Source organism: Elgaria multicarinata, chromosome 9 (assembly GCF_023053635.1).
Source record: "Elgaria multicarinata webbii isolate HBS135686 ecotype San Diego chromosome 9, rElgMul1.1.pri, whole genome shotgun sequence".
NCBI classification, from domain to species: Eukaryota; Metazoa; Chordata; class Lepidosauria; order Squamata; family Anguidae; genus Elgaria; species Elgaria multicarinata.
This window is the reverse complement of record NC_086179.1, coordinates 78159449-78182758: the sequence shown is the minus strand read 5'-3', so window position 1 is coordinate 78182758 and position 23310 is coordinate 78159449. Positions and strand designations below refer to the sequence as shown.

Sequence of the window (23310 nt, the reverse complement as noted above, 5' to 3'; positions counted from 1 at the left end):
TTTAGTTGAGCTTTAAAAGCTGCGATTGAAGTTGTAGTTCTCAAATGTTCTGGAAGAGCGTTCCAGGCGTAAGGGGCAGCAGAAGAAAATGGACGGAGCCGAGCAAGGGAAGTAGAAGCCCTTGGGCAGGCGAGAAACATGGCATCAGAGGAGCGAAGAGCACGAGCGGGGCAATAGTGTGAGATGAGAGAGGAGAGATAGGAAGGAGCTAGACCATGAAAAGCTTTGAAGGTTAACAGGAGAAGTTTATAGTGGATTCTGAAGTGAATTGGAAGCCAATGAAGAGATTTCAGAAGCGGAGTAACATGGTCAGACCGGCCAGCCAAGAAGATGATCTTTGCGGCAGAGTGGTGAACAGAAACCAGCGGACTGATGTGAGAAGAAGGAAGGCCAGAGAGAAGGTTGCAGTAGTCCAACCGTGAAATAACCAGTGCATGAACAAGCATCTTGGCGGAAGAGACAGACAAAAATGATCGAATCCTGGCAATATTATACAGGAAAAATCGACAAGATTTAGCTACTGCTTCAATATGAGGAATAAAGGAGAGCGAGGAGTCAAATATAAAGCCAAGGCTACGAGCTTCCTTGACCGGAGTAAGCGTAACATCATTGACAGTAAGAGAGAATGAGAGATGAGGAGAAGGTTTAGGAGGAAAAACGAGCAATTCAGTCTTTGCCATATTGAGTTTCAAACGACGATGAAGCAGCCAAGCTGAGATATCTGAAAGACATGCCGAGATACGATCATGAACATCAGGAGAAAGTTCCGGAGATGACAGATATAGTTGTGTATCATCGGCGTACAGATGATATTGGAGGCCATGAGATTGAATAAGCTTGCCCAAGGGCAACATGTATAAGGAAAACAACAACGGGCCAAGCACCGAGCCTTGCGGAACCCCTACTGAAAGGGGAAAGGAGGAAGACGAGCTGCCATTAGCCAACACGCTGAAAGAGCGACCCGCTAGATAGGAGGCAAACCAGTTATAGACAGAGCCACAAAATCCAAGGTCATGAAGGGAATCTAAGAGAAGATCATGATCAACCGTGTCAAAGGCTGCAGTTAGATCAAGGAGAATAAGAACGGAATAATGGCCTTTAGACTTGGCAGTAAGGAGATCATTGGTGATCTTAGTAAGGGCTGTTTCGGTGGAATGCAGAGGACGGAATCCAGATTGAAGTGGATCCAAAGCAGAGTTACTAGAAAGAAAGTCAAGACAGCGAGAGTAGACCGCCCGCTCCAGGATCTTTGAAACAAACGGCAACAAAGAGACAGGTCGGTAGTTAGACAGAGATAACCCTATCCAGTCCAGTGTTCTGCTCCCACAATAGGTTCTGCTCGTGTGTCCCCAGTAAGTGATATTGAGAGGCATATTGTTTGCATAGTAGTCCTCTACTTATTGTTATATGGTTAATTTTGTCCAGCATTTTTGCCATCTTGTTATACTTAACCTGTTGCAGGAGAGGCCATAGTTCAGTGGTCGAATGTATGAGTTGCCTACAGAAGGTCTTGAGTTCAATCTTCAAGTGGGTCTGGGAAGACACCTATCTGAAATCCTGACGAATCACTACCAGTCATCATAGATAATATTGAGCTAGATGGACCAGTGGTCCTACATGGAATAAAGAAGCTTCCTATATTCCATACTATAAAGAGTGCTATCAGTTGTGAGAAAATGACAGGGTTCACACAACACAATAACCATGGGTGGTTTAAATAGTCAACAATTGGTTATTAAACCAATTGTGGATTATTATGTTGTGTGGTAGGAGTTTTTAAACCAGTGTTTGGTTATTTGGCTGAAATAACCCACAGCAAGAACCAACACTGTGCAGAGTTGCCTATTTAACTCAGCGTTGGTTATCATATTGTGTGGTAGGCACCCTTGGTTATTTTGTCACCCACCGTTGGTTATTCCATCAGTTGTTCAGCAAAGGTGGTCAAAGCAGCAGTTGCTACTCTAGCCGAGCCGGCAGGATAGTTTTTCGGAAGCAATGGCTGATGGGGAACTATCAGGGGGATAGAGAGTACAGGGGATGAATGCATCAACTTAGCGTGGACTAATAGTCAACACAACGCTGATCTAATCCATGCCATGGTTGATTATTATGTTGTGTGGGGAGTACCCTCTAAATAAACTTCTCCAGAAAATCATTTCAAAACATGCCCATTCTGCATTTTGCTGTTACCAGCATTGATGGGTGAACATTTCCTGGAAATTTAGTAACAACAAACTGATGCCAATTTCAGATACAATATTAGGCAAGTTTGGTAGTTTCACAGTGGTAAATGAATGGTTGTCAATGTATCATGCACAGTTCTTTGGGTTGCTCAGATGTATTAGGGTGCAATCCTATGGGGATGGCTGAAAGCTTCTGAACACTACATTCCTCCCAATCTGCATTTCAGGTAGATGGATTGTTGTTGTTGGTTTTTTTTTTGTTGTTGCTTGCCTTGGGGCATTGGGGAAGGAAACTGGGGAGGCTGGACAATTCCTCATAAATTGGCCTCCCCAGTCTCCTCCCTCCCCGCCCACAGAAACACCCTCTTTACTTTCCCTCTGAGGTCACTACATAATAAAACATTTAAATCACATTAAGTGTGCTTTGATTTTTTCTTTCATCACATGTTGATTATTTATTATTCATAATAAATAATCGACTTGATTGCACCGGAGTGCCCTCTCCAGCACAGTGTAGCCTGCTTCTTGCTATACTGGGGAGCTGCAGACAATGAAACAGGCTGGATGTTGACTAGAGTACAAATGGTGCAAGACTTGAAGCGAAAATGACCAAGAGCACATAATTGTGCCCATTGTGTGGCAGTGCTAGCAGCAAAGAAGGCATACTTTGCTGCCTCCATTGCGTCCTCAAGTAGCTGTCCAGCGGAGCTCTTTCAAGTGGTTCAGGGATTGTTAACACTCTCCACAGTGAATGGGGGCCCCTGGTTCCCTCAAGGATCCACTGTGACCTTTTTGCATCTCACTTTGAGGATAACATCGCTTGTCTCCGCACCAAACTTGATGCCGTTATTAGCGCAGTTCCAGTCGAGGTGTCTGATACCCCCATCTGCCCAATTTTGTGGGATCAGTTTCAGCTGCTTCGGACTGATAATGTTGGCAAGCTATTTACAACAATGTGGCTGACCATGTGCCCTCTCGATCCTTGTCCCTCCTGGCTAATAAAAGCTAGCTGAGGAGGTTGACTGGGTGGGTCCAGGGTGTGGTGAATGTGGTAGTGCGACCGCTCCTGAAGAAGCCCGCTCTGGACCCAATGGTATTCGACAACTATTGCCCAGTTGCAAATACCCCTTTCTTAGGGAAGGTATTGGAAAGGGTTGTGGCGGAACAACTGCAGGCACACTTGGAGGACACTGATTATCTAGATCCATTTCAATCTGGGTTTTGACCTGGGACTGAATCAGCCTTGGTTGCCCTAATAGATGACCTTTATTGAGAGAGAGACCGGGGGAGTGCAACCGTGTTAATTCTGCTTGATCTCTCATCGGCTTTCGATACCATCAACCATGGTATCCTCCTGGATCGACTCTGTGGGATGAGCATTGGAGGCACTGTGTTACAGTGGTTACGGTCCTACCTGCAGGGTCGATTTCAGAGAGTAACATTGTGTGATCATTTCTTGGCTCCTTGGCAATAAAGCGATGGGGTACAACACGGCACTATCTTGTCCCCAATGTTTTTTAACATCTATATGAAGCCTTTGGGGGCAGTCATTAGGGAATTTGGAGAAAAATGCCATCAGTATGCTGATGACACACAGCTCTATCTCCCTGTGACATCTGAATCAGGAGAGGCTGTGGAAGTCCTAGATCAGTGCCTAAACTCAGTAATGGGCTGGAAGAGGACCAATAAACTGAAGCTGAATCCTGGCAAGATGGAAGCCCTGTGGGTGAGTGGTTCCCGAGTCCGGGAAATAGGCTCATTTTCTGTTCTGGATGGAGTTGCACTCCATCTGAAAGATCAGGTTTGTAGTTTGGGGGTACACATAGATCCATCATTGTTTCTGGAAGCCCAGGTGGCTGCAGCAGCTCGGAGTGCCTTTTGCCAGCTATGGCCTCTTCTGGATGGGGTAGCTTCGCCGCAGTGGTGTAGGCATTAGTAACATCAAGACTGGATTACTGCATGCACTCTATGTGAGTCTGCACCTTAAGACTGCTCCGGAAGCTGGAGCTAGCGCAGAATGCAGCAGCTCGGCTGTTGTCAGGAGCTGCCTCTTTTCAGCATTTATCTCCTTTGCTGAGGGAAATGCACTGGCTACTTATGGCTACTGGACCAGGTTTAAGGTTTTGGTATTAGCAGAGTAAATCACTACTCAGAAAACTCGATTTAATCATGTAACTTCCCCTCCCCCAAAGTGCACTCTATTCATTGAATTTTTTGAAACTCAGCAATTAAGAGGTAAGGGGTTGATTCTGTGTACATAGATTTGCAAAGGAACAATGGGATTGTGATCTCTGCAGACACAAATTCACAGTTTTGAAAACTGTAAAACCAAGCATCTGTGATATCTTCTAGATAGAAAAATTGCCCAATAATCTTACAGAAACCTCTGGAAGAGCATGACATTGAGAATGGATTAATGGAATTCATTTACCAAAAAAATTAAACATTGCATGCTACATAATTAAAAACTAATCCTTATTTCATGATGAATAACCTTTGGACTATAATGTATTTTAAATAGAAAACTAGATAGATTTTTCCTCAAAAAGCATTTTATTAAAAAAAAAATGATTTAAATTTTAAAAAATCCAATTTTTTTTTAAAGCATTGATTTTTATCCACCCTGGGTATTAGTGTACAAAGCCCTAAACAACTTGGGACTAGGATACCTGAGAGAGTGCCTTCTCCCTTACCATCCTGCCTGACCACTGAGGTCGTTGGAGGGCATGCGCCTGGTGGTTCCATATGGACCTGTGGCCCGACTGGAATCTACCAGGAGAAGAGCCTTTAGTGTAGTGGCCCCTTTTCTGTGGAACCCTCTGCCCCTGCAGGTCAGGCAGGCACCAACAATAGGCTGCTTCCAGCGCCTCCTGAAAACAACTCTGTTTCGAGAAGCCTTTCTCAACTGACTAGCCACAGTTTTTCTGGTTCCTTTGTTTTTTAAACTGAACAATTTTAATTTGCTTTTTTAATCTTTTACTGTTAAGTGCTCTAGAATCTGTGTTAGATAATTGAGCAGTATATAAATATTGTTAATAAGAATAAGAATAATGATAATAATAAATAATGATACATACAATTTAAATAAACATGCTAAATTAGATCACTCTCTGGGGCATCAGAAAAAATTCTGATACAGATTTCCCTTTGTAAATTAAAATCATGAAATGAGTTTATGTGGTATAATTTTAAAAACATATTCAGACATCATGCTGTAATATGGTTGTACTAACATCAGTTAGAACACAAGCTATGGCTTGAGTTTCTAATCATATAGGCTTGGTTCATTTGTAACGAGTGTGTTGAGCAATCCAGAGTGAGTTGGGGCTGCATGGCAGCAAGTGAGCTCACTGCTTCTCACCTGCTCACCATTTCTGCTTTGCATCGGATTTTCATAAACAACTCGCTGTTGGGTTGTTTCTCCCTCAATTCCCAGAGTTCTGGGATCAGATGTTGTATCAAACAACCCAGGAATGGGTTGTTTATGAAAGCTAATGCAAAGCAGAAGCAGGAAGTAGCTCGCCCTGCCTATTCATGGATGAAACAACCCATGAATTGGCGTCACAGGCAAAACATGGTTTACAGATGCTTGTTTGATTTCATTTTCTGTGCTCTGCATTCTAGTCTCTACATGCAGTGACCTCTGGAGACAAAGTAGTGGCCCTGTAGTATGTCAATTCAGACAATATGCCAAACTGTAGGTAATGCAAACCCACCATGGTTCTGATTTGTGGCCAATTGCCAACAGTAGTTATTAATTCAGACATTGCACTAAACTAAAATTACCCTTCTTAAAACATGAGCTGGCATGATGTTTGATTCTAGACAATGAGGCTAACTTCCCATTTTAAAAAGACTGCCATCATACGTTTGAAGTTATTTTTGCAGCTATGAACACCAGAAATGGATATTAAACATAAAACTCAAGAGTCTGAGGTTTCTGGCTCCACTGGGAGCCTGTGAAGATGGTACAATACTGGTGTAATGTGGTCATAGCACCCAGTTCCAATCAGTACTCAGCTGGCATATTTTGTACTAACTGAATTTTACGGACTGTCTTCAAGAGGAACCCCACATGCATCTCATTGTAGTAATCCAATTGTGAGGTTAAAAGGGCATAGATCACTGAAACTTACTATTTAGGTAGTATTATAGCTGGTTGTATAAGCCTAAACTGGTAAAAGGTGCTCTGTCACTTACAGTATGCTTCTAGGGACAGAGTTGACTTTCCAGTCATCCCCAAGCTACAGACTTGCTCCTTTAGGGGGAATACAATCCTTTCTGACCAGTTGAACACCACTCACCTAAACAGTCAAATCACTCAGCAGCAGTACATCTGTGTTGTCTGGATTGAGCTTCAGTGTACAGATAGTACGTTATATAAAAAAGGCATCATAACCAGTATGACACCCTAAGTAAAGACTTGCAAAACTAGTCTGAGAGTTGAAAATGGTAAATCTTGCCCTAAAACAAAAGACTAGATAGCTTTTCCTGCTATAGCGATTTCTATAACAAAAGGGCTTTGTGAAGATGGCTGTCTCAAAGATACATGGTGAGGAAATCTATTCATGACATTCATAGCATATTAGATGTCCTAGAACATATTCCAGAGAGAAGACATGCATATCTTGCTCAGTTTCACCCTCTTGTCCTGCTTTGGACATATGCATATTTGCAGGTTTTAAAAGAATCTGATACTGCTCAGTCTAGCCTTGTGCATGTGACGGATCTGTTTTGCATGATCACTTTGTCTGTGTTTTCCATCCTCAGCCAATATCATAGGTAAGACACCTAGCTTACTGTTCTTTTGCCAAGATAGAGTATGTGTGGTCCGCTCTAAAACTGAGTGACCTGGTGACAACTGTATCAAGAAAAAATACTTCCTTTTGTCTGACCTGCATCTACTACTCACCCATTTAATTTGGTGACCCTAAGTTCTAGTATTATGATAAATGTGAAAAATTTCTTTTTCTCAACTTTCTCTGCACCACCACCAATTTAAATACATTGACCATGTGTCATTCCCCATCTTCTTTTTTCTAAACTAAAGAGCACTTAACACTTACATGTTTCTTCACCTTTTCTAGCTCTATAGTAAACTTTTTGAGCTATAGTATTTCAAAAGTGGCTGCACTATAAATTTGTGTAAAGGCAATAGAGTACTAGAATAATAGTCATTTTATTTTCAATCCCTTTAGTAATCCCTAGCATGGATTTTGTCTATATATGTTATATATAGACTAAGCATGGATTTTGTGTATATAACACACACACACACAATATATATATATACACTATCATAAACTTCCAGTAATTCAGAAATTCAGAAAGCTAAAAACTGAAAGTATAGTTAATTAACCTGTTTGGTTTGTTACATGGTCAAAATGTCAATTGGTGGCAATTCATGTTTCTGTTTAGTTCCATGCTGACTTGTATTGGTCATACCACTTGTTGCTCAGGCAGCTGGGCAAGGAAGCTGTACAAAAATAGGTGTGTATGTATGTTTCTCTCAGGTTACAAATGCCTAACTTGAGTATATTGAATTCCACAGTGGTTAGCAACTTCTATGGGCTTATTTTCAAGGCTTTTACATCTTGTGTAGTTCTGGCTCGTTAAAGCAGTATTGTTCATAGAAACTGCAGTAGTCATGGCAAGCACAACAGTTGTACAAATTTGTAGAGTTAACTTCATTTTAAGACTGTAATCAATGACTATAGTGACATTATGTCTGACATAATTTCAGCTTTTTGACAGAGTCCAGTAAAAAAATCCATATCATACAAAAAACCCTGTAATAATGAACATGAAATTTCTGATTTATGTTTTTTAGCAATCATTCTAGTTGGGCCCTTTTAGACACAACACTAACTAAGCTATAACTATGACTATTTTCTTGGAGTAGTCATAATTTAAAATGAATGAAGCACACCTCAGCTCTTGAATTTAGTTGTCTCTGCATGAATTTTCAGAGACCACACTGTTAGTGCACACCCCAATAGTGCACACTTTCCCTGGGATTGGTTGGGCACAGAGGGAATTGTGCAATTTCCCTAGCCTTGGAGAATTGTGTTAGTCCTCCCATTGGTGCCTGAAAGGGCCTTTTAATGCAAGCATTACCATGGCCAGGGGAATCTGCACACTTTCCAGAGGCCCAAAAGGCACGCTTTCCCGCGCCTTCCCCCTATGCCCATCGGGGCCTGAAAGTGTCTCTTAACTCTTGCATTAATCCATGTTGAGTTGTCTCACTCATCCCCCATCTTCTCTTCCCCCCAGTCCTCCTGCTAGTATCCTATCAGCCATTGCTGCCAAAAAGGTATCCTGCCAACTGGATTAGAGTGACAGGCGCTGCTTTGCCCGCTCTTGCCTTGTGACTTGTTAGCGGACAGAATAACCAACGTTGCCCACCACACATCATGATAACCAATGGTGGTTCAAATAGCCAACTCTGCACAGTGTTGGTTCTTCATGTGGGTTATTTCAGTCAAATAACCAACTGTTGGTTAAAAAAATCCCTCCACACAATACAATAACCCACAGTGGGTTAAATAACCAACCATCGACTATTTAAACCACTGTTGGTTATCGTGTTGTCTGAACTCAGTCATTGGCCCCGTTCAGAAGGCACCTTAAACCATGGCTTTAACCACGATAGTTAAGCCAGAAAGCCGGGCCATGTTCAGAAGACACCTTAAACCATGGCTTTAAAGCCATGAATGGGGCCACTGAATGGGGCCACTGTGGCAGATCATGGGTTACTTAACCCACAATTTGCTGCCGTTATGTGTGAACTATGTCAGTGTGAAGTTCAGCTCTACTGTTTTATTCTACTAAGCTGTTTGGTCTGATTATTGCTTATTTGTATGATCAGACTATGGTTTACAATTATGTTTGTGGGAGATAAGCATATAGTTTTTGATTTGTATGACAATTTGTCACTGGGGCTCCTTCCGCTCAGAGAGGAGGCTCCTGCAAGTATAGACTGTTGATATTTGCCTCTTTTGTTGCTATCTACTTTTCTCACTTACCTACTATCCCAAACTTGCCTTGTCTGTTTTTCAGATGGAATAATTCCTGAAGACAATAATGATTTTTAATGTCTTTTGAAGTTTTTTTAATGTAATGTAGTTTGGGGGTGCTCTTGGATCCAGAACTGTCACTTGAGGCACAGGTGAACTCAGTGGCAAAGAGCACCTTTTATCAGCTTAGGTTGATATACCAACTACGCCCTTATCTGGACAGAGATAGCCTAGCTACAGTTATCCATGCTCTGATAACCTCTTGTTTGGATTACTGCAATGCGTTATACGTGGGGCTGCCTTTGAAAACGGTCTGGAAGCGTCAGCTGGTACAAAACAGGGTAGCCCATTTAATAACGGACTGGCCGGTGAGATCACATTACACATTACACCAGTCCTTTTACAACTTCATTGGCTGCCAGTCCAGGTCTGGGCCCGATTCAAAGTGCTGGTATTGACATTTAAAGCCCTAAACGGTTTGGGGCCAGGTTATTTGAAGGAACGCCTCCTCCCATATGTACCTACCCGGACTTTAAGATCATCTACAGAGACCCTTCTCCGTGAGCCCCTGCCAAAGGAAGTGAAGCAGGTGGCTACCAGGAGGAGGGCTTTCTCCGCTGTGGCACCCGGGTTGTGGAATGAGCTCCTCAGAGAGGTCCGCCTGGCGCCTACACTGTACTCTTTTTGTCGCCAACTGAAGACCTTTTTATTCTCTCAGTATTTTAACATTTAATTTTAACTTAAATTTAAATTTTACTGTTCGAACTCTGATTTTTAATCTTATATCAATTTTGCTGCGTGGTTTTATCCTGGTTGTGCTTTTTATACTGTATTTTGTATTTGTGCTTTTAACCTGTTGGTTGTTTTATTATGGTTTTAATTTTTGTGAACCGCCCAGAGAGCTTCGGCTATTGGGCAGTATAAAAATGTAATAAATAAATAGTAATGTTATAGTTTAACAAAGACATAATTTGTTTTTCTTTTAATAGGAATCTTTTGGACAGAGACACATTTTCGAAATCTGATCCAAGTAAGTATTATATTCTCTTGTTGCTTCTCTAATTAGAATGAGGTAGTGATGAAATGATGCTGTCAACTTAACTATCTCTTCTATTCGCTTCTCACCACATAGCTAAATGTTTCTCTTTAGATTAGTCTGAATTCAACAAGGGATTAGATAAAAGGCTTAGAAGCCTCTTTCACATATACTATATCGCTCAGGAATCACTGCTGATAATGACATAGTATTAGTTCTTCTAAATAAATCCAGACCCTAGTATTATAAAGCAGTGTTGTTAATAAACCTTCAAAAGTTACTAGCCTGTAAAAAATGTTACTTTCTTGCCTTTTACTCATAAAAGGGACTAGTAGATGATGGACAGAGTACTTCATTCCTCTCATGCCAGCCTCTTATGACTAAAAAAAGAGGCATCTAAAACTTTTTGCAGGTTAGAAGTGCAGCAGACTGGCAGAAGAGGCATGAAGTGCTGCCTGCCTACTCTGCCAGCCTGCTGTGTTCTTAAACTGAGTGCACAGGAAGTGTTGAAAATTGAGGAGGAGGAGGTGAAGCCACCCATCTGGGCAGCAGAGGAATCAGAGAAGCAGGCATCAAAGGCACCCATCTGTGTGGGAACAGAGGTGATGAAGGAAACTGCAGCAAAGCTGCCTATTCAAATGGTGGCAGCTCCATTACCCTTACTTTGAGGCAAATAGCTTCCAGCAAGAAGGAAAAAGCTATTTGCCTAGCAAGAGCTGTTGCTGTTGCTTGTCATTTTAATTTATTTATTACAGTTTTATACTGACCATTAACCAAGGCTCTCTGGACAGTGCACAATTAAAACCATAAAATACAACAAGTATCCAAATAAATTTTAAACGATAAAAGTTTAAAAAGACAGTATAAAACCAGATAAGTTACAGTCCAGAGAAAACCTGTGTGAAAAGGTATGTTTTCAGGAGGTGTTGAAAGGATGTTAAATTTTCTGCCTCCTAAACCACACAAGGGAGGGTTTTGTAGAGGGTGGGTGCTGCTACAGAGAGGGCCTGTTGTCAAGGTTCCTCATGGTGACATTCTGCTTGCTTTGGAATGGCCAGCAAGACCTCCTCTGAAGATTGTAACTGTTGTGTGGGTGTATATAAGGGAAGGCGGTCCACTAGGTATGCTGGTCTCATGTTGTTTAGGGCTTTATCAGATAATAACATTACTTTGTATGTGGCTTGATAACTAATAGGTAGCCAGTGTGGTTCTTTTAGCACAGGTTTTATATGAGCATAGCTAGGTGTCCTCATGAGCACCCTAGCTGCTGTAGTCTGCACTAGCTGCAGCTTCTGAAACACACACATGGGTAGCCCCACATAGAGCACATTACAGTAGTCTAATCGTCAGTTTACCAGTACATGAATGACCATGGCAAGGCTATACCTATCCAGGAATGGGCTTAGTTGGTGTACCATCCAAAGTTGATAATGGGCGCTTCAGGCCACTAAGGTCACCTGAGCCTCCAGTATCAAAGATGGATTCAAGAGTACCTCCCAAACTATGGAACTGCTTGTTCAGAGGGAGTGTAACCCCATCCAGAACAGGCAAACACCCCAATTCCCAGACCTGGGAACCACTAACCCACAGGGTCTCTGTCTTAACAGGATTCAGCTTCAGTTTATTGGCCCTCATCCCAGCCATAACTTTATTCAGGCACCAGTTCAGAACCTGCACAGCCTCTCCCGATTCAGATGTCACAGAGAAATAGAGCTGGGTGTCACTAGCATACTGGTGACACCTTGCCCCAAATCTCCTGATAACCACTCTCAGTGGCTTTATATAGATATTAAATAACATTGGAGAAAAGATGGTGCCCTGTGGTACTCAACAGTTGAGCTGCCATGAAGCTGAAGTACAGCCACCCAATGCTATTCTCTGGAACCAACCCCACAGGTAGGAGTCAAACCACTGTAAAACAGTACTGCCAACTCCCAACCCACAAAGGTGGTGTTCAGGAGGATACTGTGGTCAACGGTATCAAAGGCCACTGAGAGATCAAGAAGAAGTAACAGGGTCTCACTCCCACCTGTCTCTTTCTCAAAGGAAATCATCCATCATCCGTCCCCCTAATACCTATGGGGCCTGTCTCTGATGTAAGGTCACTCGAACAACGTTCTATCAGGGCCTTTGAGATAGTAAGGAGGAGTTAAAATGGCAGACTCTGTTTAACTTGCTAGTGGTTAACCCAGCAACAAACTGTGGGTTAACTTCTGAGGAGTTTACCCTTAAACAACCCAGCAGACTGGGTTCGGAAACCATATTGCACAACCTACGAAGAAGCTGATTGTGGGTTGTGCAGTAAAGTAGAACAGGTGCATGCCCATTCGTGCATGACAACCCCATCAGTCTGATAGGTTGTCATGTGCAAACCAGGTCTGCAATGAAGGTTACCTTTTTTTAATCAGCTTGGATTTTCCTTTATCACAAAGATTTTGATAGAGGATATGGTGCACAAATAAAAAGAATATTTAATGAGGTATTCTAAATAATGTTTTAAGATGTTAAAGGGGTGGGGAGGAAACTCCAGAAACCCTTGCTCCCCACATTGCCAGTAGCAGTGCTTTAGAATGTTGCTTGGGTTTGATGAGCAGACCAGAAGAGCCGACCTCTTTATGCCAGACTGTTGGAACACATGGAATAATTTCCTCTAGAATTCCATTGACATGCTGGTTTTTTGTGCATGTGTTCTTAAATAGGGAAACATTTGGAGATGCAATCCACAACACTTATCTGGAATAGGTAGAATGACTTTTATTAGCAACGTGTCATGTGGGCAGTTTGAAAAGGACTAGAATTTCAACACCTGGAATGTTTGGAACAATGCATCTATATCATTGAGTTGAATGAATAGTATTTGACTATATTATGTTTGACGACTTTACAGTGGTGTTGCTGTTATGAATAAATTAACCATCTAACTGGCTGGCTGTTGAATTGACTGATTTAATGGTTATTGGTATAATTTTATGATAACTTTGAACTCAGATTTGTTAGTCTGTTAGAAGGTTGTCAGGGAATACTGTAGGATTATTATTTTTTGGCATAGCCTTATAAAGGTTTAGCAAGTTTGTATGTATTTCATTCCTAGCCCAATCTACCTTATAGGTAAGATATTTTTGGAGCTTTTGCATTTACTTATTTTCTCAGTATTTTATCAACTTAATTTTTAACTTTTCTGTTTTAAATCTATATTTTAAATCTGTTTTAATCTGTGCATTGCTGTTAAGTTTTATCCTGGGTATGGCTTTATATTGTATTTTATACTGTGTTTTTATACTGTTGTTTGTTTTATATTTTGAATGGTTTACATTTTTATGAACTGCCCAGACAGCTTCAGTTATTGGGCATTATAGAAATGCAATAAATAAATAAATGGAAATGTTAAAATACATTTTTTTTCTGAAATTGATTGCCTATTCCTTTTTTCTCCCCACAGTCTGTGTTTTGTATACACAAGGTATGGGAAATAAAGAATGGAGAGAGGTAATGTTTTTGTTACAAATATATATGTATAACAGTTAGTTATTTGTAATGGTAGAAGGAAAAACTTTTGGATTAGTTTCAATAAAAATTAAATAAGTAGTTACATAAAGGAGACTTGGAATCACATTTTTGGAAGTAATTTATAATAGTTGTTGCATTCACATGTCATCGTAAACCAAGGTTTTAGCATAATGTCACAATTGGGAAGAGCCCGAGCTTGCCTCCTCCTTTCTTGCCAGGAGAAAGACTTTGGCAGTATTTAATTTCTCTTTCCCAGCTTATTGTGATGTCTGAACTAGGATATAATGGTTTATAACAAACTATGGTTAGTTTTAACAAAATAGTTAGAAGTTGGTTCTTTATGTGTGTTATAGGAATGTATCCTCTCTGATCCAATCCTTATTAACATCCTGTAGTTAACCCATAGTTCTGAGTTTGCAAATAACAACCCATGATTCAACAAACCATGCTTAATTAAGCCATGGTTTGTCATTTTTTGGGAACCAGGTCCAGATGCTCTATTTACACGTTATGATAGTCCATGGGTTGATGGAGATGAGCAGGTAGGCTTCCTGCAGAGCATCTGTCACTTCCACTTTTACTGTACAACCCAAGAACAGACAGTGGGTTAACATGTGGTAGGGGCTAAACACTGGTTTAGATTTGCTCATCACATTCCACAACTTATGAAGGACCTGATTGTGGGTTGTGCAGTAAAAGCAGAAATGGTAGGTGTGCAGGAGACAGCATGCCCGCTTGCCGCTGTTTGTGCATGATGCCTCATGGGTTGTTGAATGGATGGGTTGTCGTTAGGTGCGAACCAGGTCAGTGTGTTGAAACATACTCAACTCTGCATAGGATTCGCAAACTAGAAATTACAAGAACAACACAGGTCCCCAAACCCTTTCTCCCTCAATGCTAATGTGATAGCTGGGAAGGGGGAAAGTTAGTAGGGAGGATCAGTTTGTGGGAAGGGATATTTAGCTTTCCTCAACCTGCGGCCCCAGCGATTTTTAGTTTTTTCTCCTGCAGCTGGACTCTGAAATTGAGAGTAAGCGCATCTAGATAGGTAGGAATGTGTTTGTGAATAAGAAAGGGACACACATACACACACATTACCCTTCCTGTGCAATATTTTATTTTTACCATTGTAGAATTGAAACTGGATTTGCTAAAACAAAGTATTGTCTGGCTCTTAGTTGCTTGAAGAAACATGGCATTCAGTAAGATCGCTAAAAAGTGATTGCTATTCAGACTGGGTTATCTGGCTTTGGTTGGGACAAAGGGATTTGGCTAGGATGTGTCCTCTTGTTGTATTCCAGTTTTAAAGAGCAATGTTGTAGTTAACACCCTTTGGATTTTTTCTGAGAAATAATTACAAATGAACTACTCATTCTTAAATGGTACTATTGTTTTTAGATACCGTGTTTTTTAATCTTTATCTTAAGAGGAAAGGTTAAGATATTTTTGTTCTTCATAGCTTTTAATGGATAATGTGTGTTTTTATCTAAGTAATTTTACATGGATTTTTTTAACCTGTAAAACTGCCCTGCATTGTTTATTTTAGTTGTGTGTTTAATTGTTATAATTGAATGACTTTTGTAAGCCAATTTGTAAGCCAATTATTTTAAATAGAAAAGCAGCATATAAATAGATAAAATAAATATTTGGTAACAGTTTCTAGTAAAGATTTATTTTACTGGATATTGAATGTTCCTATACCAGGAGCTGCTATTAATTGAGGTTTATTCCTCCCCCCTCTTTGCCATTGAAAGCTTAAATAGGTTCATATTCATCATTGATCTTGTGCATGTGTTCATATGCATTATATGTAGCTTTTACTGATGTGCTAAATTTCTTCTATAGTTTGGGAGAACAGAAGTAATCGACAATACTTTGAACCCAGATTTTGTAAGAAAATTTATAATGGATTACTTTTTTGAAGAGAGACAGAACCTACGATTTGATTTGTAAGTTTATTTACATACTTTGGACTTCGATAGTACGACAGTGTATTGATCTACCAGAGTACAAATAGTTAGTGAAGTGGAATTTTAAATCGTTTTGACATTATAAAGATCATAGTTTAATATAGCAGTAAAATGTGTGTCTAGCCAATTCTCAAGATTATACTGAGTTATTACAAATTCACTCCATGGCTCCACAATTTTCATCACTACAATAATAATAATAATAATAATAAATTTATTTCTTGCCTGCCTCTCCACCTTGATTGAGGCGGGGAACAACAACAAACGATAAAATACATAATACTCAATTAAAACATAATATACATTGTTAAAAACATCCTAAAAACATTTTTAAAAATCTTAAAATTCCACTGGATAGGCTTGCCAGAAGAGATCAGTCTTTATAGCTTTCTTGAATGCTATGACATGTAATATGTGTCTAATGATGCAATCGTATGCATGCATGTCTACTCAGAAATGCACCTGACTTACTCTCAGGCCTTAGCTAGACCTAAGGATTATCGCAGGCAAATGGAGGGGTTGTCCCTGCCTGCTGCTGGGATCTCCTGTGTGTCATTTGGATGCACAGGGATGATCCCGGGATATAGGCCTGGTCTAGCTATGGCCTCAGATGAGTGTGTATAGGATTGCAGCTTACACTGTAATTAGAATTCAAAATTGAAATTATTTGTTGTTGTTTTAAATGAAAGTTTGAGTTACAGTAGATGTCTAGAAGGCTATTAATGGCTTCTAGTCCTGATAGCTATGTAGTAGCAGAGGCAGTAAGGCTATGTACACCAGTTGCTGGGGAACATGGATGGAACAGTGCTGCTGTACTCAGGTCCTGCTTGTGGATTACTGGTAAACTGGTGGTTGTCCTCTGTATGAACAGAATGCTGGGCTAGATGGACCCTTGGACTTATCCAGCGTGGCTTTTCTTATGTTCTCATATGAAACATCTTCTCCAAAATTACAGCTATCCATACTTTATTGTATTTCCAGGTTAATATAAATGCAATTTGTATTCTACTTTGCCAGAGGCATGGCAGTCGTCACAAATTTACCAGAATATGACATTAAACAAATTAGTACAGGCCACAACAGAAGACATAACACCTCAAGTGCTAGATCATAAAGATATAGCAGATATAATATCACCTACAGAATAAAACAGTTACCTGTGTTGCATGTAACAACAGGAAAGGAAAGGAACCTCTTGTGCAAGCACTGAGTCATTACTGACTCTTGGAGGGATGCCAGCTTTCGCTGACGTTTTCTTGACAGGCCTTACAGCGGGCTGGTTTGCCGTTTCCTTCCCCGGCCGTTATTATCTTTCCCCCAGCTAACTGGGTACTCATTAAGACCTCCGGAGGATGGAAGGCTGAGTCGACCCGAGCCGGCTGCCTGAAACCAGCTTCTGCTGGGATCGAACTCAGGCTGTGGGGAGAGTTTCAGCTGCAGAAACTGCTGCTTTACCACGCTGCGCCACACGAGGCTGCATGTAACAACAACCAATGGTTTAATTGTAGGTTGTCGTTATGTGTGAATTTGGTGCTATGGTTAACTATGGGGTGTTGAGAACCCATGGTTTGTTGTTGGGTTGTGAACTATGGGTTGTTTAAACCATGGATTATCATGACATTTGAGCCCAGAATTGTGGGTTGTTCATGGGTTGTTTTGCCAGTCTACAGAAGCAGTAGGCAGGAGTGGTCAAAATCTCCAGCCTCTTTACATTGCACTACTGCAGTGCAGCAAAGACAGTTGGTATACAGGGAGGGAGCAGGTGAAGCAGGAGAGATACAAACAACCCACAGACTGAGAAAACAAATCATAGTTGGAATTGGTCAATGACCGTAATAAAATATATTCATTCATTCAATTGTCTGCCATACAAACCCTTGGTAGGACAACGCGCCACTGTTTAAATAAAATATGTGCAGACCAGTTCTTCTTCGTGGTCTCTATGCATCACACATATGGGCTTTGCGCCTGCGCAGAGACCAGACCGGAACCTTCTATAGCTAAGTGGAACGTTTTTGGCGGGAACCCCTCCCCCACGCTACTGCGCATGTCCATGGGGTTCCCGCCCTTCCCTCAGTTCTTCGTCGTCCGCCATCGTGCCTAGACCAAAAGACTGAACCTCTAGCGTTTCTCTGCTTAAATCTGTTTAAAAATATTTTCTACTTACCTTTTTCTTCAGCTTTCTTCAGCTTTCTTCTTTTTCGCCCTTTTTCTCTTTTCATCTATAAAAAAAAAAATAAAAAAAAAAATTTATTATTATATTCTTGTAGATAGTTTATCTTAGCGACTACGGTCGCGACTGCCGCATGGCAGTAAAGGCCCCGTTCCGCAAGTGTGTCAAGTGCGGAGCCAAACTACCTCCTACGGACGGACACTCCCTCTGTGTCCTTTGTTTGGGCGAAGGCCATATTGTACAGGCGTGCCACCATTGCATGTCCTTTACGAAGCAGACCAGAAAGAACAGGGCAGACCGCCTTCGCTCAATACTTTGGGAGAAAGCCCTCAAAGCTACAGAAGCTCCAATGGATAAAACGGCAACTGATAAGTCCGTTTCTGACCGAAGCACAGGGACGAATGTGCAAGCCAGAGCAATTGATAGGGCACAGATACCCCTGACGCCTGGCCGGTCTTTGGCAAGTTCTGCAGCCAAAAAGATTGCTAAAAAGGCCAGAACGCCAAAATCTTCCTCCGAAATGGAGAAGAAAAAGAAAAAGAAGAAGAAATCTGCGGAGAAAACCTCTCATGGCTCTCCCAGACTATCTGAGCCCCCTCGAGGGCAAACAACTCCTCCTACCGCTGTTACGGTATCGAGGCATGTCTCGACCCCGAGACCTCAGTCGATACCGGGGAAGACGGTACCGACACACCCTCCTAGTCTATCAGAGGGTGAGTTACGAGACTCCGCATCAGCAGCTTCGGCTCGGGAGCCTACAAGACCTCAAACATCCCAGAATGTAATCCCTCTGCAGGTGTCGCCTAGACGAACACCGAGGCGTGATTGGGACAGAGTCTCCCGATATTCTGAGCCCCAAGACAGGCAGAGTTTCTATGATTGGGATCGATACCGGACCCAAAGATACTATGATACAGATCAAGCCTATCATTATCCGCAGGAGGAATGTTTTCCTCATCCTCCTCCTACCACTAGGGTCTGCCAATTACCGCTACGGCCTCCATCACCATATCAATCTCCATCTCGACGTCGAAGCCACCCTTCGACACCAGCTGCTGCAGCTGCCACGGTACCGACGGAGCGGGATCCTATGCAACTGGTTACCGTATCATCCCCAGAGGGTGACTACCCATCTGATTCGGACTCAATACACACTGTAGCAGCATCGGTACCGTCACCTAATGATGACGTACATGGGGAGGACCCCTCATCACCTTCGGATGATATGGTGAGGTTTTCGGACCATATTTTAAGGATGGCCCGTGCACTCGGCTTAGACCTGGAACAAGCCGTCGAACCGGAGGTCGATCCCATCTACGATGTCTTTCAAACAAAGACTAGTCTGTCAATTGCGATCCCTTTTCCGCCGGCACTCAAACAGACAGCACAACTCGCATGGGAGACACCATCGGTAACACAACCAGCTTCAAAGAGATTAGAATCTCTTTATAGGATTCAAGAACGGGATGCTGGATTTTTAATTAAGCACCCAAAACCGAATTCCATTGTGGTTGAATCAGCCCAGGGTCATTCTCAAAGAGCTCATGCTGCTCCCGTTGACAAGGAGGGTAGGAAGTTGGATTTGGCAGGCAGAAAGATCTACGCGGCATCCTCCCTCGGTATCAAAGCTTCAACGTACGAAGCAACGATGGCACGGTACCAGCTCTTCCTCTGGGAGAAAGTGGGGTCACTATGTGACTACCTCCCAGAGGATAAAAGAGACTTAGCGAGGGTCTTCCAAACGGAGGCTTCGGCGATTGCGAGGCAACAATTGTCAACTGCGAGGCATCAAGTCGATTGCCACTCAAAGAATATGATGGGGGCCATTTCTTTGAGGAGGCATGCCTGGCTACGATCAGCCAACCTCCCTACCGAGACAAAAGCCAGAATCGAAAGCATGCCCTTCGATGGCGAAGGGTTGTTTAATTCAAAAACTGACGAGACCTTAGATTCCATCTATAAGGCTCGTACGACTGCTAAAAAGATGGGTTTTTCTGCCCCTCCTGTACAATACAAACCTAGAAGATGGACAAGGCCTCCCCCACAACAACAATACCAGCAGCGGCCTCAATACCAGCAACCAAGGCAGCAGCAGCAACAACTTCAAAGGAAACGGCCTTATCAGAGTCGTTTCCAGCAGGAAAAACGTCAGCCCGACTTCTCTAAAAAGCAGCGGGTTTGACTCTTCGGCCCCAGATCCACTCCCTTTTGCGAACCGCCTAGCACCCCATTACCATCAATGGGAGTCAATAACATCAGACTCCTGGGTGCTCACTATCATCAACTCGGGCTATGCCATCGAGCTCGATGCCCTTCCTCCTTTTTCCGGCGTGAAAGTAACGACTCCATCCCCTCCTCTGCTACTCGAGGTGCAGACCTTGCTATCGAAAGGAGCCATCTCTCCCGTACCTACAGAGGAAATCAACCAAGGTTTTTTCTCCCGTTACTTCACGGTCCCGAAGAAAGATGGAGGTCTTCGACCGATCATGGACTTAAGACAACTGAACGAGTTCATCACCCCGAAGAAGTTCCGTATGACAACGGTTACTTCAATTTTGCAGCTTCTACAAAAAGGAGTTTGGTTCGCAGTGGTGGATCTGAAGGATGCGTACTTCCATATCTCCATCAGGAAGTCGCATCAAGCTTACCTGCGGTTTTCGATCGGTGCATCCCAGTACCAGTTCACCGTTCTTCCGTTCGGGTTGGCCACGGCACCGAGAGTCTTCACGAAGGTCATGGCGGTGGTATGCGCCCACCTAAGGCAGAAAGGCATTTATGTTTATCCGTACCTGGACGATTGGCTTCTCGTAGCGGACAGCAGCGAGGCGCTCCAGTCGGATATACTAACCACCCTCAACCTGTTGGACTCGTTGGGACTGTGGGTCAACCACGAAAAGTCCATTTTGACTCCGCAGCAGAGATTGGACTTCATAGGGGTAACCCTATCCTCTCGAGATGGGAGAGCATACTTACCTTCAACCAGGGCAAACACCTTGCAGCAGTTAGCCATCGACATCGAAAGTCGTCGGAAAGTATCGGCTTGGACAGTCCAGAGACTATTAGGCCTGATGGCAGCCACTACGGCAGTCATCAGGTTTGCAAGACTCAGAATGAGGGTATTGCAGGCCTGGTTTTTAAGGACTTTCGATCTCAGGCTCAATGCCCGACGAACTTACCTTTCGTTACCGAAGCAAGTCAGGGCATCGCTGAAATGGTGGTTCTCGATGTCGACTCTTCTCGAAGGCGTTCCATTCCAACAACAGGCGCCTTCGGTAACGATCACGACGGATGCATCCTTAGAAGGATGGGGAGCTCATTGCGACTCCCTTACTGCTCAAGGTCGTTGGCCTCGATCACAGAGAGAACAGCACATCAATCACCTCGAACTCATGGCTGTAGAAAATGCAATAAGAGCATTTGCACAGTTGATCGAGGGCAAGAATGTCTTGATCGCGACGGACAATACTACCGTGGTAGCATACATCAACAGGCAGGGTGGAACAAGATCGCACCCTCTGAACCGTTCTGCACTCAGGATATGGAACTGGTGCATAAAGAGAAGGACTTACCTGACTGCGATCCATGTAGCCGGCAAGGAAAACGTCATTGCGGACTCTCTCAGCAGATCCTTCCATGTCGACCACGAGTGGGAGCTCGACGTCGAAGTGCGGGAAAGCCTTTTTCGGTACTGGGGCCGCCCTGCTGTCGATGTCTTCGCTACCGAGAACAACGCGGTCTGCGCCAAGTTTTGCAGCAGGGCAGGAAAAGGAAAGCGCTCTCTAGGAGACGCTTTCACCAGGACTTGGAGAGGAAATCTCCTGTACATGTTTCCTCCCTTTCCACTTTTGACAAGAGTGATAGCCAAGATCCAGATGGACAACTCCGATTGCATCCTGATCACGCCGTGGTGGCCTCGACAGACGTGGTTCTCCCACGCTCTTCGGTTATCGAGAGGGGATTACATCAGGCTTCCGTCGATACCGAAGCTCCTGTCTCGACACCAGGGCAAGGTTCGACACGCAGATTTGTCGACCCTCAAGTTGACTGCATGGAGGATAATAGCCACTCCTCCTCTGGGATCAGAGTTTTGACTGTGGACCACATTATATTAGCAGCACTAAAGCCTTCCACAAGAAAGGCTTATGCGGCAAAGTGGCAAAGATTTCAGAACTTTGCTTCAAAGGATGGTCAAATACCAGAATCTTGCCATTTGTCTTTCATCCTCAATTATTTATTGACACTCTTCCAGCAAGGACTTAAGCTCGCATCCATCAGGGTTCACCTTGCTGCGATTACATCTTTTCACCAAGGTATAGATGGGTTTACACCTTTTACCCATCCAACAACCAAGAAATTTCTGAAAGGTCTGAAGAACACGATACCGACTGTGAAGAGTATCGTGCCGCCATGGAGCCTGTCAGTTGTGCTGCAAGCACTGACACGCAAGCCCTTCGAGCCCATGGCTTCGACAGACCTTAGGCTACTTACTTTAAAGACTGTCTTTCTAGTAGCCATTACATCGGCAAGACGAGCAAGTGAGCTTAGAGCTCTTAGGATAGATGTCCCATACACTATCTTTCATAAGGATAAGGTTGTGCTACGCACAGATCCAGCCTTCCTACCTAAGGTAGTGTCTACTTTTCATCTGTCCCAGCACATTACTTTGCCTGCTTTCTTTCCTAATCCATCTACACCTCTTGAGTCTTCCTTGCATACTCTCGATGTAAGAAGGGCTCTTGCTTTTTACAAGGACAGAACGGACAATTTTAGGAAGACAAAACAGTTGTTTATTTGTTATGGGGAGCCTTCTAAGGGACTCCCTGTCTCCTGCCAACGACTGTCACGTTGGATAGTGGAGGCAATTGAATTGGCCTACTCTATTTCTAAAATGGAGTTAGTGAAACCTGTGACAGCTCATTCCACCAGAGCTGTTTCTACTTTGGTGGCCTTCACCAGAGGTGTTCCACTGACTGAAGTCTGTAGAGCTGCAACGTGGTCCACTCCATCCACGTTTGTCAAGCACTACAGTTTGGACACTCGTGCGAGGCAGGACTGCTCGTTTGGGAGGACAGTGCTCTCCGAGATCTTCAGATGATGCACCAACCCACCTCCAAAGGTATGTCAGCTTGCTACTCGCCCATATGTGTGATGCATAGAGACCACGAAGAAGAAATGCAGGTTGCTTACCTGTAACTGTAGTTCTTCGAGTGGTCATCTATGCATTCACACAACCCACCCACCATCCCCACTTGGTGGTGTGAGACTTACAAATGACACAGTTATGTGTGGAATGTACTTTATTAAAATTACACTCAGGTTTATGGGGGCACAATGTCGGACTCCTGTAAACTGAGGGAAGGGCGGGAACCCCATGGACATGCGCAGTAGCGTGGGGGAGGGGTTCCCGCCAAAAACGTTCCACTTA

General features: G+C 43.0%; 1 protein-coding gene across 3 annotated transcripts in view; it reads left to right on the top strand.

The window, feature by feature from the left end:
• CPNE8 (copine 8) overlaps positions 1-23310 on the top strand; it is a 66692-nt gene that overhangs the window by 4755 nt on the left and 38627 nt on the right. For all 3 annotated transcript variants that reach the window (XM_063134137.1, XM_063134136.1, XM_063134138.1), the window contains exons 2-4: positions 10189-10229; positions 13675-13721; positions 15588-15691. In XM_063134137.1, the coding sequence (XP_062990207.1) occupies positions 10189-10229; positions 13675-13721; positions 15588-15691 (192 nt within the window). The remainder of the gene's footprint in view (positions 1-10188; positions 10230-13674; positions 13722-15587; positions 15692-23310) is intronic.